The sequence below is a fragment of the Drosophila pseudoobscura genome, chromosome X (genome assembly GCF_009870125.1).
Source record: "Drosophila pseudoobscura strain MV-25-SWS-2005 chromosome X, UCI_Dpse_MV25, whole genome shotgun sequence".
NCBI classification, from domain to species: domain Eukaryota; kingdom Metazoa; phylum Arthropoda; class Insecta; order Diptera; family Drosophilidae; genus Drosophila; species Drosophila pseudoobscura.
In genome coordinates, this window is record NC_046683.1 from 50,595,483 (window position 1) to 50,609,565 (window position 14,083).

General features: G+C 43.8%; 2 protein-coding genes across 2 annotated transcripts; one reads left to right on the top strand and one right to left on the bottom strand.

The window, feature by feature from the left end:
• Nucleotides 1–4,744: 4,744 nt before the first annotated feature.
• On the top strand, nucleotides 4,745–7,765 carry lin-28 (protein lin-28 homolog). Its single transcript, XM_001353702.4, has 5 exons — nucleotides 4,745–5,207; nucleotides 6,696–6,814; nucleotides 6,876–7,024; nucleotides 7,107–7,257; nucleotides 7,330–7,765. Exons 1-5 carry the CDS (start codon nucleotides 5,105–5,107, stop codon nucleotides 7,384–7,386), a joined length of 579 nt encoding a protein of 192 aa, XP_001353738.3. The 5' UTR covers nucleotides 4,745–5,104; the 3' UTR covers nucleotides 7,387–7,765.
• A 2,528-nt stretch (nucleotides 7,766–10,293) lies between these two features.
• Sse (extra spindle pole bodies like 1, separase) lies at nucleotides 10,294–12,908 on the bottom strand. Its single transcript, XM_001353701.4, has 7 exons — nucleotides 12,704–12,908; nucleotides 12,438–12,633; nucleotides 11,907–12,378; nucleotides 11,495–11,854; nucleotides 11,124–11,422; nucleotides 10,738–11,063; nucleotides 10,294–10,666 (listed from the first exon to the last, which is right to left on the bottom strand). Exons 1-7 carry the CDS (start codon nucleotides 12,774–12,776, stop codon nucleotides 10,479–10,481), a joined length of 1,914 nt encoding a protein of 637 aa, XP_001353737.3. The 5' UTR covers nucleotides 12,777–12,908; the 3' UTR covers nucleotides 10,294–10,478.
• Between the last annotated feature and the right edge of the window lie 1,175 nt (nucleotides 12,909–14,083).

The window sequence follows — 14,083 nt, forward strand, 5'->3', positions numbered from 1 at the left end:
AGACTAGCCAATAAGTCTATCTATAAGATTTCTAAGCATATACATATACGCATACATACATATATTTCTAAAGAAAACTGAAAGAACACGGAAAATATGAGAAGAGCCTACATACATGGAAAATATAAAAGAAGATAATCAAAATTATACAAAAAACAAAAACAAAAACAAACAAAATTGATTTTTTATTTCTACTTTGGTTTTTTTTTATCAAACATTCTTGTTGTTGGTTGTGCAATCATTTAATCCATTTTGTGCAATATTCAGCTTGATAGTTTCACATTTTTTTACAGAAACAAGTTTTTCCACAAAAAGCGACTATTTTTTTGGTTTATTTCCTTGTTTTTATCTTTTTGTTTTGCAGAAACAAGTTCTTAAAGTAATGAGCGACGATACATAATACTTTCCTATTTGTGAGACTGAATGAATTACTATATATACAAGAAATACTCTTTAAACATATAACTGACAGGACCCCCAGGACATTTCGAAATAGATATATACTTAGCCGAACCTTTTTTTGATCAAGCATTGTAATATATAGTACGATATATATATTTATATACGAGGCACACATATACATACATTTAGATATACATAAACGTAGCCGTAGATACATATATACGTACAGTATGTACGTACATATACTATCATATAGAGAACCCATGGCCTATGGTTTAAGCGCCCAAAACATTGTACAGTAATTGAAATCTGTTTCAGGATTCAAGAAAAACGTGACGACACAACGTAAATTTAAATGGAGAATAAATGACTGCTTCTTAGTGTTATAAGTGACTCTGATTTAGGTCGAATACACACTCACACACACACACAAACACCCAAAAACTCACTCACACACACACAAACACTCACTGACACACACAAATGATTCAATGATTCAATTCTAGAAATCGAAATCCAAATATATATTCAATTATATATTCAATAAGTCTATCGTATACCTTTATTGCAAATCAATATTTCAATATTGTATCTATATAATTAACAATTATCTATAATTCAGCCCCTCTCTATATAGATCTATCGTGTAGATCCTTTGTTATATGTTCTATATTCTATATTCTTCTCTCTCTCTTATCCCTCGAAAACATCCACACACAAAAAATGTACAAAATTGGTTCTCATAAACAATTAAAAAGCAAAAGAAGAATTTCCAAAAAGTAAAGTAAAAACCCCTAGAAGAAATTGAAAGTTAATTTAATATTCGAGACGAAGATTGAAAGATTAGTTTCCTGTTACAAGGCCCTATTTTTGGGAAATGTTGATTTAAAAGAGCCTCAAGATATATGTATATCTATCTACATATATATCAATCCCCTCTAATACCACAATAAATGAAATAATTGACTATATGCATAATTATACGCCGATTATATGCTGCGCATCATCTAAAAAAAAAAACAAAACGCAAATGCAAAAAGCGAATGAATTATCTAATTATTTGAATGCAACTTAAATTCCTATTAATTATATAAAATATCTCTATAAAATATCGCTAAAGAATCACAATTAATAAAAACGTACGAAAAGAATGAATAAATAATAATAAAAAAAAAACAAAATATTTCATACTAAAAAAAAACAATTTATTCGAATTTCTTCTATTCTAAACGATACGTCTTTGCGGCTACCATAGAATAAAGGCATACTTTTAGGAGTAGTTTTCTTTGGACAAAATATCTACAACTGTTTCCCCTTCCTCTGTTTTTTTCAGATACGATATGTCGATCTTAAATACTAAGGAATCTTGGAAGATGCATATATAAAGGTAAGCTCGTCTAATTAAGATATTTTGAACCATATATCTTCAGTTTTAAGATCTTTGAAGCTGTCATCTATTAAAGACTAAGACTGACATTAGACAAGACAGAAGACGGGCAGATATTATATCTTTGTGGGACTCTCTATCTCCCAGGTCTTCGATTTCTTGGCAATGAGATCCTGTAAGAAAGAAAGCTTTAAATATCTCCCATGTTACGTTAGTAACATATGATGAAATCATATTTATAAGAACATTCTAGATTTAGTATGACTTAATCTATAAGAAAAAATTAAAGCTGGCAAAATATTGTGCCACTAAAATGAGGACTCACATCTACCCTGTCTATCTCGCTCTTTTCGAACAGAGCTTATCCTGGCTAAAGGACCTCTCTTTGACGCTGTCACTGCAAATGGAAACATCAATCACATGTCAATCAATGATGAAAGTAGGGCACTTCAATGGTTATGCATACATGTCAAAGCCCCCTCCCCCTCCCCTCCCCCTCCCTGAAACATGCAAATTGTATACGTTTTATGGATAAAAAAGAAAAGTTTTTGCAACAAAAAAACTATGCCCTGATTATCGCTGGGAAAAAAGGGAAAAATTGATGTCTAGGGAGGGAGGTTAAGGGAGGGAGACGAGGTGCCAGGTTAGGTCAAACGCGTGCTGTGTGGATCTGCCACATGGATATGCAGCCACCCTACCCTCTTCCCTTGCTGTGGCTCCCCGCCTCCCTCTCATTATGCCGCACTTTCATTTCTATGATTTTGCATAGAATTTGGGTACGAATTTTCCTCATTTTCCATGACCAAAACCTTTTGATTACTGTTTGGCAACGTTTTCCATTTAAAGCGGATTATTTTCATGGCCATTGTGTGTTGCTCCCCGACTGCCTGCTGACTGCTGACTGGTGCCTGCTGCCCGCTGCCCGCTGCCCGTTGCCCGTTGCCTGTCCGGAAATGCCTCGAGCCGATCCTCGGACCCTCCTCAGACAATGGCCGTCTGGCTTGCGGCACTTCCCCAACTTCTGATGCATTCATTCTGATGCCCTGGCCTTGTTAATCCTGTTCCAATTATGCGCATGTGAGTGGCTCTGCTGCCATCCCTAATGGGCACTTTCGCTCTCGTTGCGGCCCTTTGTCCGAGCTCGGCATTGAAGACCACTGGCCGGCCACTGGACCTAGAGATTGGACCACAGCCACAGCATGGCACAGAATGGCACCGGATAGAATAGCAGTGGCAAAATATTGATTACAGACTGTGCAACGGCTTGTTCTCGACTCTTTGTTTGGGTTCTTTTCCATGTATTTATCGCTGATAAAAAAATTTAACTGACCCTCGGTGACCCCTCGCTGGGCATTCGCGTTGTGTTCGATCTAGTTTGAATGCGAATTGGGTCTCAATGTGTTTCCTTTTTTTGGGGGAATGCTTCATCAGATGTGGAATGCGGAAAATTCTCATAAGTGGAGGGGACTATTTTTGTAATAAATGGATCTTTAATAGTAAAAAGTGGGAGCTGGAGCTCCCATTGAAGCTGAAGCATTACCTTTTATTTGTCTGGATCTTACTTCAGGGATCATAACTTGAGTTTTTATTTTCTTATTCGTTAGAATAAATGACCTTTAAAAGTTGTTGAGTTTGATTTGTTTTTTTTTTAAGTGTCTCCATGGAAAATCATACTCGTAATAAATGGGGAAATATGCACAGATTTTCAACTTCCTCAGTTCCGATTGAAGACATTAAAGAGTTCTAAAAATTATGAAAAAAAAAACTAATGGATTCAAGGGATTTTTTCACGAATTGAAGTCATTGTAAATTCACGTAGAAGATATGTATTTGCCGCTTCATACTAGATTATTAGGTAGAAAAATTACCTTTTCTATTAGTTAGGAGCTACCAAATTGTATCCAGAATTATTTCCAAAACGAATTCTTAATTCGAAACACAAATTTTACTGAAATTTCAGTTTAATTTTTGTGAAATTCATAAACCGATGGATAGATGGATGGATGTGGGAGGGGGTGGGGGGGTTTTCCAGGCGGCACCTCCCTTAACCGTTCGAGATATGTATGTGCACATAAATGTGTATTCGGACTCACAATACAGTTTCCGCCCTCTCGGGCTGCCGCTGTCATCAATGGCATTGGTTCGATTCGGCATGCCAGAGGCACGAGGCACGTGTCGCAATAAATTCCGTGCATAACACATCGTCGCAGGCAAGGGAGGGGAGAGAAAGAGCAGGGCTGGGCAGGGGCAGGCTCAGCATTCGCAAATATGTTGCACATTGCAAGGATCCTTGGGGGTGAGCCTGGTGGTGGAAATGCAACCGAATCCCTTACGGCTGGCTGGGTGGCTGCCTGGCACGCGCCAGGAACAGCACAACGAGGGTTGTGCAGTTTTTTAATGCAATTTTTCACCAATCAGGAGCTGTTTTTTATGGAAATCCTGAGTGGAATGGGGTTCCAGCGTGAGCCTATCAAAAGCGTGCTAAAAGATCCTCAAGTCAGCGCTTGATCTACGCACTTATACGCGTGTTTGAGTCATAGATACAGATACATCTAAATGTTTATACGGCTAGGGGTTCCGCATAGATCCACAAGTTTTACACGCTCTCTCACGCACTATCTCTTATACTCGTGCTCACTCCCTCTCTCTCTCTCTCTCGCTCTCTCTCTCTCTCTCCCCCTCTCTGGCTTGCTCCCCTCACCTCTGTGGATCGCTTTGTGTAGAGTAAGAGTATCTGGCAGATACATTTGCTTACGTTCCATGCTCGCACGCTCAACCCGACCCGACTCGACTCGGCTCGATGTTTTTCCTCGCTCACACTCGCACACATACCCATATGCACACGCACACAATCATGAACACGTATTTTGAAGATACAGCCTAAACATTTTTCGGGCCTGCGGCGGCAGCGGTGGCAGCGACGGCGACAGCAACGGCAACGGCAACGGCGACGGCGACGCGACCTTCCTAGAAATAGTCGAAAGGCAACGCGGAGTCAGTGTGACGAAGTGCGTCGTGCGCAGCGGCAGCGTTTTTTTCCCCCCCTTGGAAAATAATTACACAGACGAAACGTTGAAGAAAACCCGTGTAACTGTGTAAGTGAGTGTGCGTGCTCGGTAAAAGATACAGATACAGATACATTTGAAGCAACAACTACAACGACAGATACCTCGTACAACTGTATCTACACATGCAGGGGAAAAAACATGCATTAAAAGTGAAAATTTCAAGAGTCTAATTAAGAAGAGTAAAACGAAACACAAAAGAAAACAACAAACCAAGAAAACCCCAAGGAATAACTGAAGGAAAACTGAAATGGAAAACATTCAAGTGGCAGACGAGCAGAAACCCGATGCAGGAGGAGACCCGAACAGCAGCAGCAGCAGCAGCAACAGCTCCACAACATCATCCCAGCCAGGTCTGTGCCCCCGATTTACAGAATGTCCGACCACCCGTCACCTCCCCACCCCTCCCCTCGCCCATGCCACCTACCCAGCCCCACCACCCGCCCTACCAAACTAGTTTCGTTGTTTTTAGATTTTTCGTCTGTTTCCAAAATAAAACCAAAGCCAAAATTCAATACGAAATCTTATCAAACGCCTCGCTGATTGGCTATGATCGCTCGCTCTCATTCTCCCACTCGTGGTACCCTCTCTCTCTCTCTCTCTCTCTCTCTCCACTCTCCTCTCTGTTGCTCTTTTGTGTTTTTTATGTACTGCGCAGTTTCTTTATTCGTCGATTCGTGTTTTTACGTTTTTGTTGTGATTTTGCCATTCGCGGATTTCGATTTTTTATTGGCAAATGCGGAAATTCTATGTACGGAATGTACGTGGTACGGGATACGGGGGAAAGTGTCATTCAACCCCTCGGCAGATCGAACGATGACCGACTTTTGCCGCAGCAACACCCCCCGTCCGCAGCCCACGGCAATCAAGGACAAATACTAACCCTCCTCCATCCCTCTCTCCTACCCCCCTCCCCACACCCTTTCTACAGGCTTAGCATATATGCTTGAGTGAACTGGAAGGATACATAGATCTGCTCCGAAGATAGATCTCTGCCCTGAGGATGGGATTCCCTGCTTTGAGCATAGATTTCTGAAGATTTACTCTACTCTACTCCGAATTGAACACACAAAAAAAACCAGTTTGTGGGATCTTTGCCTATAAGAAAAGGAATGGGAATCCATAAAAAGGATAATCAGCTATGTGGTGGTGGTTTCCCAAGGATTTCTCCACGGTTTCTTATCAGAGGCAAAATAATTTCCATTAACCAAAGAATTCCATTGAAATGTGAGGGAAAATCTTTCAAGAAAAGCCAACAACAATAACCCCAGAAATGTAGGAAGAGAGAGAGAAAGAGAGAGACATAGAGGGATAGAGAGATAGAGCTACCATGAGAATGTGCATTAGAATGCGTATCTGTATCTACAGAAGGGGCCCCCCCTATCCCTATCCAGAAGATAAGCAGCACAACACGAAATGGGAACACAACGAAGTAAATACCATTTATGAATGAATGAATGAACTCAAATGAATGGGTGTGCGAGTGCGTGAGTGCGTGAATGCGTGTGCGAGCGAGATGAGGGCATGCCTTAGATAATGAAATGAATACGCGCGCTGTCGCTTCCAAATATTCCGAACGAAACAGGTTTTGTGAGAGGCAGAGACACAGAGACACAGATCTAAGCTGAACTTGCCTCGCGGCAAATGGGGCAAGGACACACAGACACCACACACCACACACACCGGGTTCGGTCCCAAGTTCTTCAGCTGCCTCTTTGCTCTGCGGCTCATTTGAATAACAAAAACCCTTCGCGAAGGATTCCCAGACAGGATATCGAATGCGAGAGCAGAAGAACTCAAGTTACCTAATCCCATAATATACGTTCCGTTTCTATCCTTAGCGAATCCTGGCGAGGAATGCGGCTGTGTGCGCCTGGGCAAATGCAAATGGTTCAATGTGGCCAAGGGCTGGGGCTTCCTAACCCCCAACGATGGCGGCCAAGAGGTCTTCGTGCATCAGGTGGGTGTTCTCTCTCCAACAGAATCCATACCCCTGACTCTCTTTTATTCCGTTTTTTTAGAGTGTCATCAAGATGTCTGGATTTCGTTCGCTTGGCGAGCAGGAGGAGGTGGAGTTCGAGTGCCATCGCACGGCCCGCGGCCTGGAGGCCACCAGGGTATCGGGTCGCGCGGGGGACGAGTGCCACGGCAGCACCTACCGACCACGCATGTATGGTTACGGACGACTTTTCTTTGCCATAAATGTACATATGTTACCATAATCATATTTCGTTCCGTTCCGGTTCTTTCAGCAATCGTCGGACTCGCCGCATGCGCTGCTATAATTGCGGCGAATTCGCCAATCATATCGCCTCCGAGTGCGCTCTGGGGCCGCAGCCGAAGCGCTGCCATCGGTGCCGCGGCGAGGACCATCTGCACGCCGATTGCCCCCATCGGAATGTGGTGAGTCCTGCCCCAAAAGGGAGTCCTGCCCCGCTCGAAGCTCACGCCACATCCACATCTCTCTTGTCGCAGACACAAACCAGCAGCAGCAAAAGCCTGGAGGACACGGAGCAAGCCCCCGAAGGGTGAGAGAGAGCTAGGTAGGGCCTAGTGGGGTGTCACAGGAAGTTACAAACTTCTTTGAAGAGTACAAAAAATGCAAAATTGAGCGAGAAACGGAAAGTAAAGGAAAGGAAAGGAGACAGAACGGAGAAACGCATCAAATCAAAGAAACCCAACGTACAACACACACAACACAAGGAAATCTATCTACACGTTTAAGTGCAGTAATTTTTTTTTTCATATGCGAATTTAGATATTATACAAGAGACGGGGAACGAAGGAATCCTTCCCCCCAATCCTAAGCCTAAACCTAATCCTAAACGTAACTGTATCTACCTCTAATTATCCTGTAAGTTTTTAGTTCTATGAGGTTTTCCATTAAACGAATTCTAGATCTATAAAGATAGGGCATTCGTCAGTCTACTCCCTGCTATTATTTTTTGCTTTCTTCCTCCCTCAACCCCAAAAGCTCTATGCGGGCTGTGATAAGAAAGCTCTCTCGCTCTCGCAGGATGGGGACGTCCTCCAAGTCGTCACGTGGACGGGCGGCAACATTGAAGCTTTTCCGGCAGCAACAAAATCTCCATGAAAACGCAGAATCATTGTAAGCTTCCATATATCCCAATCCCTTATGACACTCCCTCTCTCTCTCCCTCCCTCTCGCTCTCCCTGTCACTGAAAGTGAAACAGAGGGAGGAAGGGAGGCAACAACAACAAAAAGATTAGGCGAGGACATGGACAGGGACACGCACGCGAGAGGTGAAAGTTTTTTCTCTCACTGAAGCTCTCTCTCGCTCTCTCTCGTGTGCGGGCCCTTTGGCTGTTTTTGTTGAGGCTTGAACGGTTGTTGTTGCCGCAAAATCAGTTTGCAACATTGTTGGGCCGCGCGTCCTTCGAAGGCAGCAGCAGAGGCGGAAGCCAGAACAGGACCCCCCCAAAAAAGGATGCAACTGCTTGTGCGAGGGCTCTGGTCTCTGGGATTTTTGTGGCCCAGTCTCAGTTGATCTCTGGCCGAGAATTGTTGTGTGCAACGCGGCGGATAAAACTATACAAATAATACAAATATATATTTAAATATACAAAAAAACAGGAGCAGGCAATCAAAGCTCCTGCTGCAAATACAAAAAAAAAACAAATTAAAAAAACAAAAACAATAACTTCGACAACTAAAAGAATTTCAACAAAAGTTAACAAAGCGTTTCAGCAACAAATTTTCAACAAAACCCCTTTAAACAAACAACAACAAAAATCCCAAAAATACATATATGAAAAACAATTTGTAACATTTTTTTTTTGCATAAAAGGAATAGCTAAAATGCTAGAAAAAGTGGAAAACGAAAAGGAAATCATCTCAACTAAAGATGAAAAAATGGAAAACTAAAAGGGAAATCTCAACAAAAAAGCAAAGAGTTGAAGGTTAAGAATCAAACAAAAGAAACGATTTGGATAATGATTTTGTAATTATAATTGTTTTAAGGATCCAAAAAAAAAGCCACTAAAACGCAATGAAAAGAACAATAACAATAGAATGAAAAACGGCAAAAAAAAGCAAAACACAGAGAGGAAATAGCAGCATAAGAGAAAGAGAGAGGAAACAAAAGGGAAACAGCATCCAAACAATAACAAAAGCAACGTCAACGTCATCGCATATTCATTTGGGGCATGCCACACACACAGTCACACACACACAGTCACACACAGGCACACACAGGCGCAGAGAATATACAACAAGATTTACATTGGGGGAGCGCCTGTTATGTAATATCCTCATTCTGACGCTGTCTCCTGTCATGTTACAAGTTCTCGTTTTCTCTCTCTAACCTGGAGGTGGGGAGGTGTGGCATGCACCTTGGCTCCCGCTGCTAATTTGATTTAACACACACACATACACACACACACACAAATCGGGACACGTTGCATGGGCACGGCATTGAGACATTAACATGAAGGACACTCCACACTTCACCTCCACTCCACTCCACTCCACATCGATAGATGTTGTAGTAGCCCCATAAATAGGGGCACGGCATGCCTGCGCTGTGTGGCTAGCTGGCATTGGGGGGCGGGGGATTGGAATGGAATGTTGTGTGGCATGCAAATCGGGGCCACACAAAAATATTACGCATACGCCGCATATTCGATGAGCAATGATTTGCAGGGATATCTATTTGTGCGGTTATGAGGGGTGTAGAGGGGAGGAGAGGTGGGTCCCTTTTAGGGATGGGCTGGAACTGGGGCTGGGCCTGGTCCTGGGCCTGGGCCTAATTAACGAATGTGTGTCATAATGCGACAAGCGTTAGTAGGTCAAGTAGATTCGATGCTGGAGGTTGAGGGCGAAACTCTTTCGCCTGAAAGAAAGCTCTGTGCCAAAAGGGCAACACGAGGCAACCGAGGACGAGGACGAGGTGCGATGCCACGCGATGAGCAGAGATGAGTCGCAAAGAGAGCACACGAGTGCGAGTGCGAGTGCGAGTGCGAATGCGAGTAAATAAATAGATGGGCGTTTCAGTAGCCTTTTCCCTTTGGGTGTGGGCAAATCTTTTCTCATATTCTATATTTTTTTTCTATCGAATCTCAATGTTCCACGTCGTTTAACTATCTCTCTGTTTTATGCACCCCTCACTTTCACTTAACATTTGTTTGAATAATCCTTTACTCCTGCACAGGCATAAGATTCACCCACTCTCTGTCTCTATGGCATGGAAATCAATTTTTAAACTACAAAATTAAAAACAAATACTACATCTCTAAACGGTCTAAAGTTCCAACAAACTAAAACACACAATGTACAAAGTCTAAACAAAGTTACAAACTTAACTTAAAAGCAAAAGAACAACTTCAAGTTTCAAGTGCTAAAAGCAGACCTCAGACATCACACAAATCTACCGGGAATCGACCCGACCGCAGGAAAGGTAAGAATTTCGTCTAAAAATATAAATATACTTGTACTTGGTTTATTCTTAAAGTTATTACTCTGAGTGTGTTATAAATAATGTTTTATGCAATCTAATGAGCACCGTCTGAAGTAGTGGCTTGAGCAACGATTCTTTTACATACTCGTACATCATTTTTTGATAATTTTCTAATTGATTGGCATACGAATTGAAACTAGAAGGGATTTAGAAGGGCATCGGTTCCACGGCCAGATTCCAGGCGGGCAGACCCCTACACACGTAAATGCAGCAATTGTAGACATGCGGCTCGACCTTGCCCTGTTGCACCAGCGACAGAATGGAGCTCAAGCTTCCCAAATGGTAGTTGGGCTGCTCTGCCATGGTGGGCGGCGGCCCCTCACCATCGCCGCAAGCTGCGAAACCAAATAATATGTTTGTCAATCAATATCCATATCAGTGGAAGTGGAGAAGTGTCTCGTCAAACCTTTGATAATCCCCTTTTTGCTCCAGGACATTTTGTGGATGTGGGTCCAGGGCATCACTTGGCTATTTCCGGGACTCAGCCAAAGGCTGAGCACCGTCACAGAGACGTTGTCCATATTGCCATCAAGTGCGGGCATCAGGGTGCCCACAACGGTGGGACACAGGGCGCCTTGGTAATAATCATGGGCTCCATAAAGGGCGCTGTACAGACCCGTGCCCAGCATCCGTGTGGAATCGCAGCCAAAAAGAAATACCACACTGCGGACACGGGCACGACAAATGGCACGTCCATTGATGTACTGCAAGCCAGAGCCATGACCAGCATAACTATGGGGAGAGGATTAGAATGGGGGCGACACAAAGGCTCAGGACTTTGTTGATTCTCACACAAAACAATCGGCCTGGTAGGCCTGTTGGAGCATCACCTGCTCGGTGGGCACCGTCTCGAACAGATGCCTCCATTGGGAGAGCCAGTATTCGAAGAAGGTCCTCAGTCTCCTCCCAGAGTTGGGTAAGTCCGCTCCAGGATTTATTACGCACATGCCACGCTTGATGCTGCTGGTGTAGTAGCCATGGCGGATGCTCTTCTTGTGGTATTGATATAGCCGCCACAGGCAGTGCAACGATTTGACGCGGGAAAACTCCTGGGTCGTTGCCAGCTGCTCCCAATGCAGATGATCCAGTCGCTGCGGAAACAGACAGACAGAACAGACAAAACAATTAATTGCAACCCAGATTAGATGGGGACACAGACAAACCTCATCGACCACCAGAATGGTGGGAAAACTCTTGGCCACTTGCACTTGGCGGTCTTCCAGCGGCTGCCATTCGCTGGCGAATACCCTGAGCATATCGTAGACTATGTGGGTTTCATTCTCGTTGCTGGTTATTTCGTAGGCAATCAGTTTCATGTCCGTGGAGGTCAGTCGGTTGGCATGCAGCGACGCCTGGGAGAACAACACTCGCTGATGATTGCTCCACTGACGGTTCACGCAGAACTCGTCCACGCGGTCGAAGACAGCTTTAGTTTGCTTTGCAACTGCGCTGCAGTCGTAGCGTTTGCCCAGGAATACAAAGGAATAGGGCAACATGATATCCCGGAATTCCGAGAGAAGTTTCTATAAAATATAAATTTTACCGCATCCGTTCTCTGTCTGCCTGTAGACTCACCTGTAGAAAAGCATCAAAGCCGTTTAGCTCCTCCCAATACTTCTGCTTGGCCTCCTTGCTCTTCACATTCAGGGGATCCACGGTGACCACTCGTCTGAAACGGTCCACCAGGGTGCTGTACTGCTTGAAGACCTCCGCCAGGCCGCTGTTGTGGAATCGCAAACAAATGGGTCCCAGTTCGGGGCTCCGGCAGTGTCGTAGCAGGGACAAGTAGATGGAACCATCGGACGCAAAGATCTCGTTGAAAACCGAGTAAGTGGTGTCCGGATTAAAGCTCTTGCAGAGATGCAGGACACACCATTCGCTGGGCAGGCTATTGCAGATCTCGGTGATGCGCGCCAGGCCAGCCACTGGATCATCCACATCTTCTAGAAAGTCCAGATGCTCTATGGGCTCTATCGAAGGCAGTGTTTTAGGTCTTAGGCTCTCCTTTTTCTGCAGATTTTTGATAATGTTCTGCAAGAATCGGTTGCTGTTTAGCAAATGGATTAGCCAATAGCTTTTATTAAGTGTCTTTTAGTGGATCCCCACCTTTTATAGTCCTTTCTCTCCTTGTCACTGGCCTCACGCAGCAGATCCTGGGTGCTGGGCCGCTGATTCTCCAGGTCCTCCGCCTCCGTAATGTATCTCAGGTCCGTGGATTGGAACTGCGCCTTCACCTGGTAGTAGATGGAGTTCTCCACATTTCCATTGCTGTACTCCTCGTCCGCTCGCAGCAGATTGTATTCTGCGCGGGAAAACATCCCAAAAGAAAAGGCATGAAAGTCTGTAAAAATAAAAACTACTGCTTTACTCACCTTTCGCCTCGGGCCCCACATCTGCGCTGTTGATGCCTCGCAGCATGTGCTCGTCCGCCTCCGTCTCAATCATATTAATGGAATTTGTATTTATTGGATTGTTTATTTAAATTTTTTTGGCGGCGTTCGGCATCTGAATTCCACAAGTTGCACCGCGATCAGTGTGACCACGGACCACGTTCGATAACATTTATCGTCCGACCCCCAGAAATATACCATATTATTTTAAAAATATACCCTAAGTGTGACCACAGACTACGATCGATCACATATATCGTCCGACCCTCAAAAATATACCATCTATTTAAAAAATATACCGTAAATATACTGACGAATTCAAGTTCTATTATACTTATTCCTCGACTTTGATATTCTGTGGAATATTACTAGCTAGATAGATCTCTCACCCATGCCCACAAAATTGTATCCAATTAATTAATCTATTCTCTACTTGACTGGCTTATTTTAAATAATTGACTTCGATTGACACCGCGACTGTTGAGATAGTTACGATAGTTGCGATAGTGGACATGGTGTGAGTGTTGTAAAGTGGCTGCTTCTGCAACGACTTGCAACACTTAAAAATACCAAAAGCTCCAGTACATTCTAGTGGTATTTTTTAGAACATTTTTCAAGCCGCCGCGCGAAATCGTGCTGTGCTCCACAGATTTTCGGAAAATGTAAATTATTTGTTGATTAAGCATTGATTTCGTTAAAATATGTGTGACTGGTGTAACTGCTGTTGTTTACAGGTAATTGTTGATCAATTAACATATAGTTTTGCGCATGTAACAAGCCTTGGTGCTTGGGTTCCCCTCTTCTGCGTGTTATTGGTGTTGGTGTTGTTCTTGCTGTGGGGCCTCGTGCGTTCATTCATAAAAAAGCAAGGTGCAGAAGAGATTGCAGGTGGCTAACGAACAGATGTTAGGGTTGCCAACACTCCAACGGGGGAGCAGAAGGTGAATTACAATTTTGGAGCAGGAAAACTGCGCATCAACCACACCCTCCGGTTGCCCTATAAAGCCTTACGCAACAACAAAAAAGGCCACACACGCACACACACACACACTGGAATAGAGAGATTGCCAATTATTGCAGGAAAACCCAACAACAACAGCAGTAGCAGAAGCGGGAGCATCTTTCGGCCATTTACCGTTTAACTTTTAGATGTTCCGTTTTGCTACCGCTCTTCTTCTTATTCCGTGTTCCGTTATGCTATGGCATGACTTCTTCTTGTTCTTGTTGTTCCTATAATGCATGTCGTGACGCGCCTTTTGGTCTGCTGATGCTGCTGCTACTGCAGTCGCGTCGCTGCCAACTGCAGTTTGTAATGACGTCTTTCGTGAGAGATAACGGCACGTTGGCGTGGGCTGCGTTTTC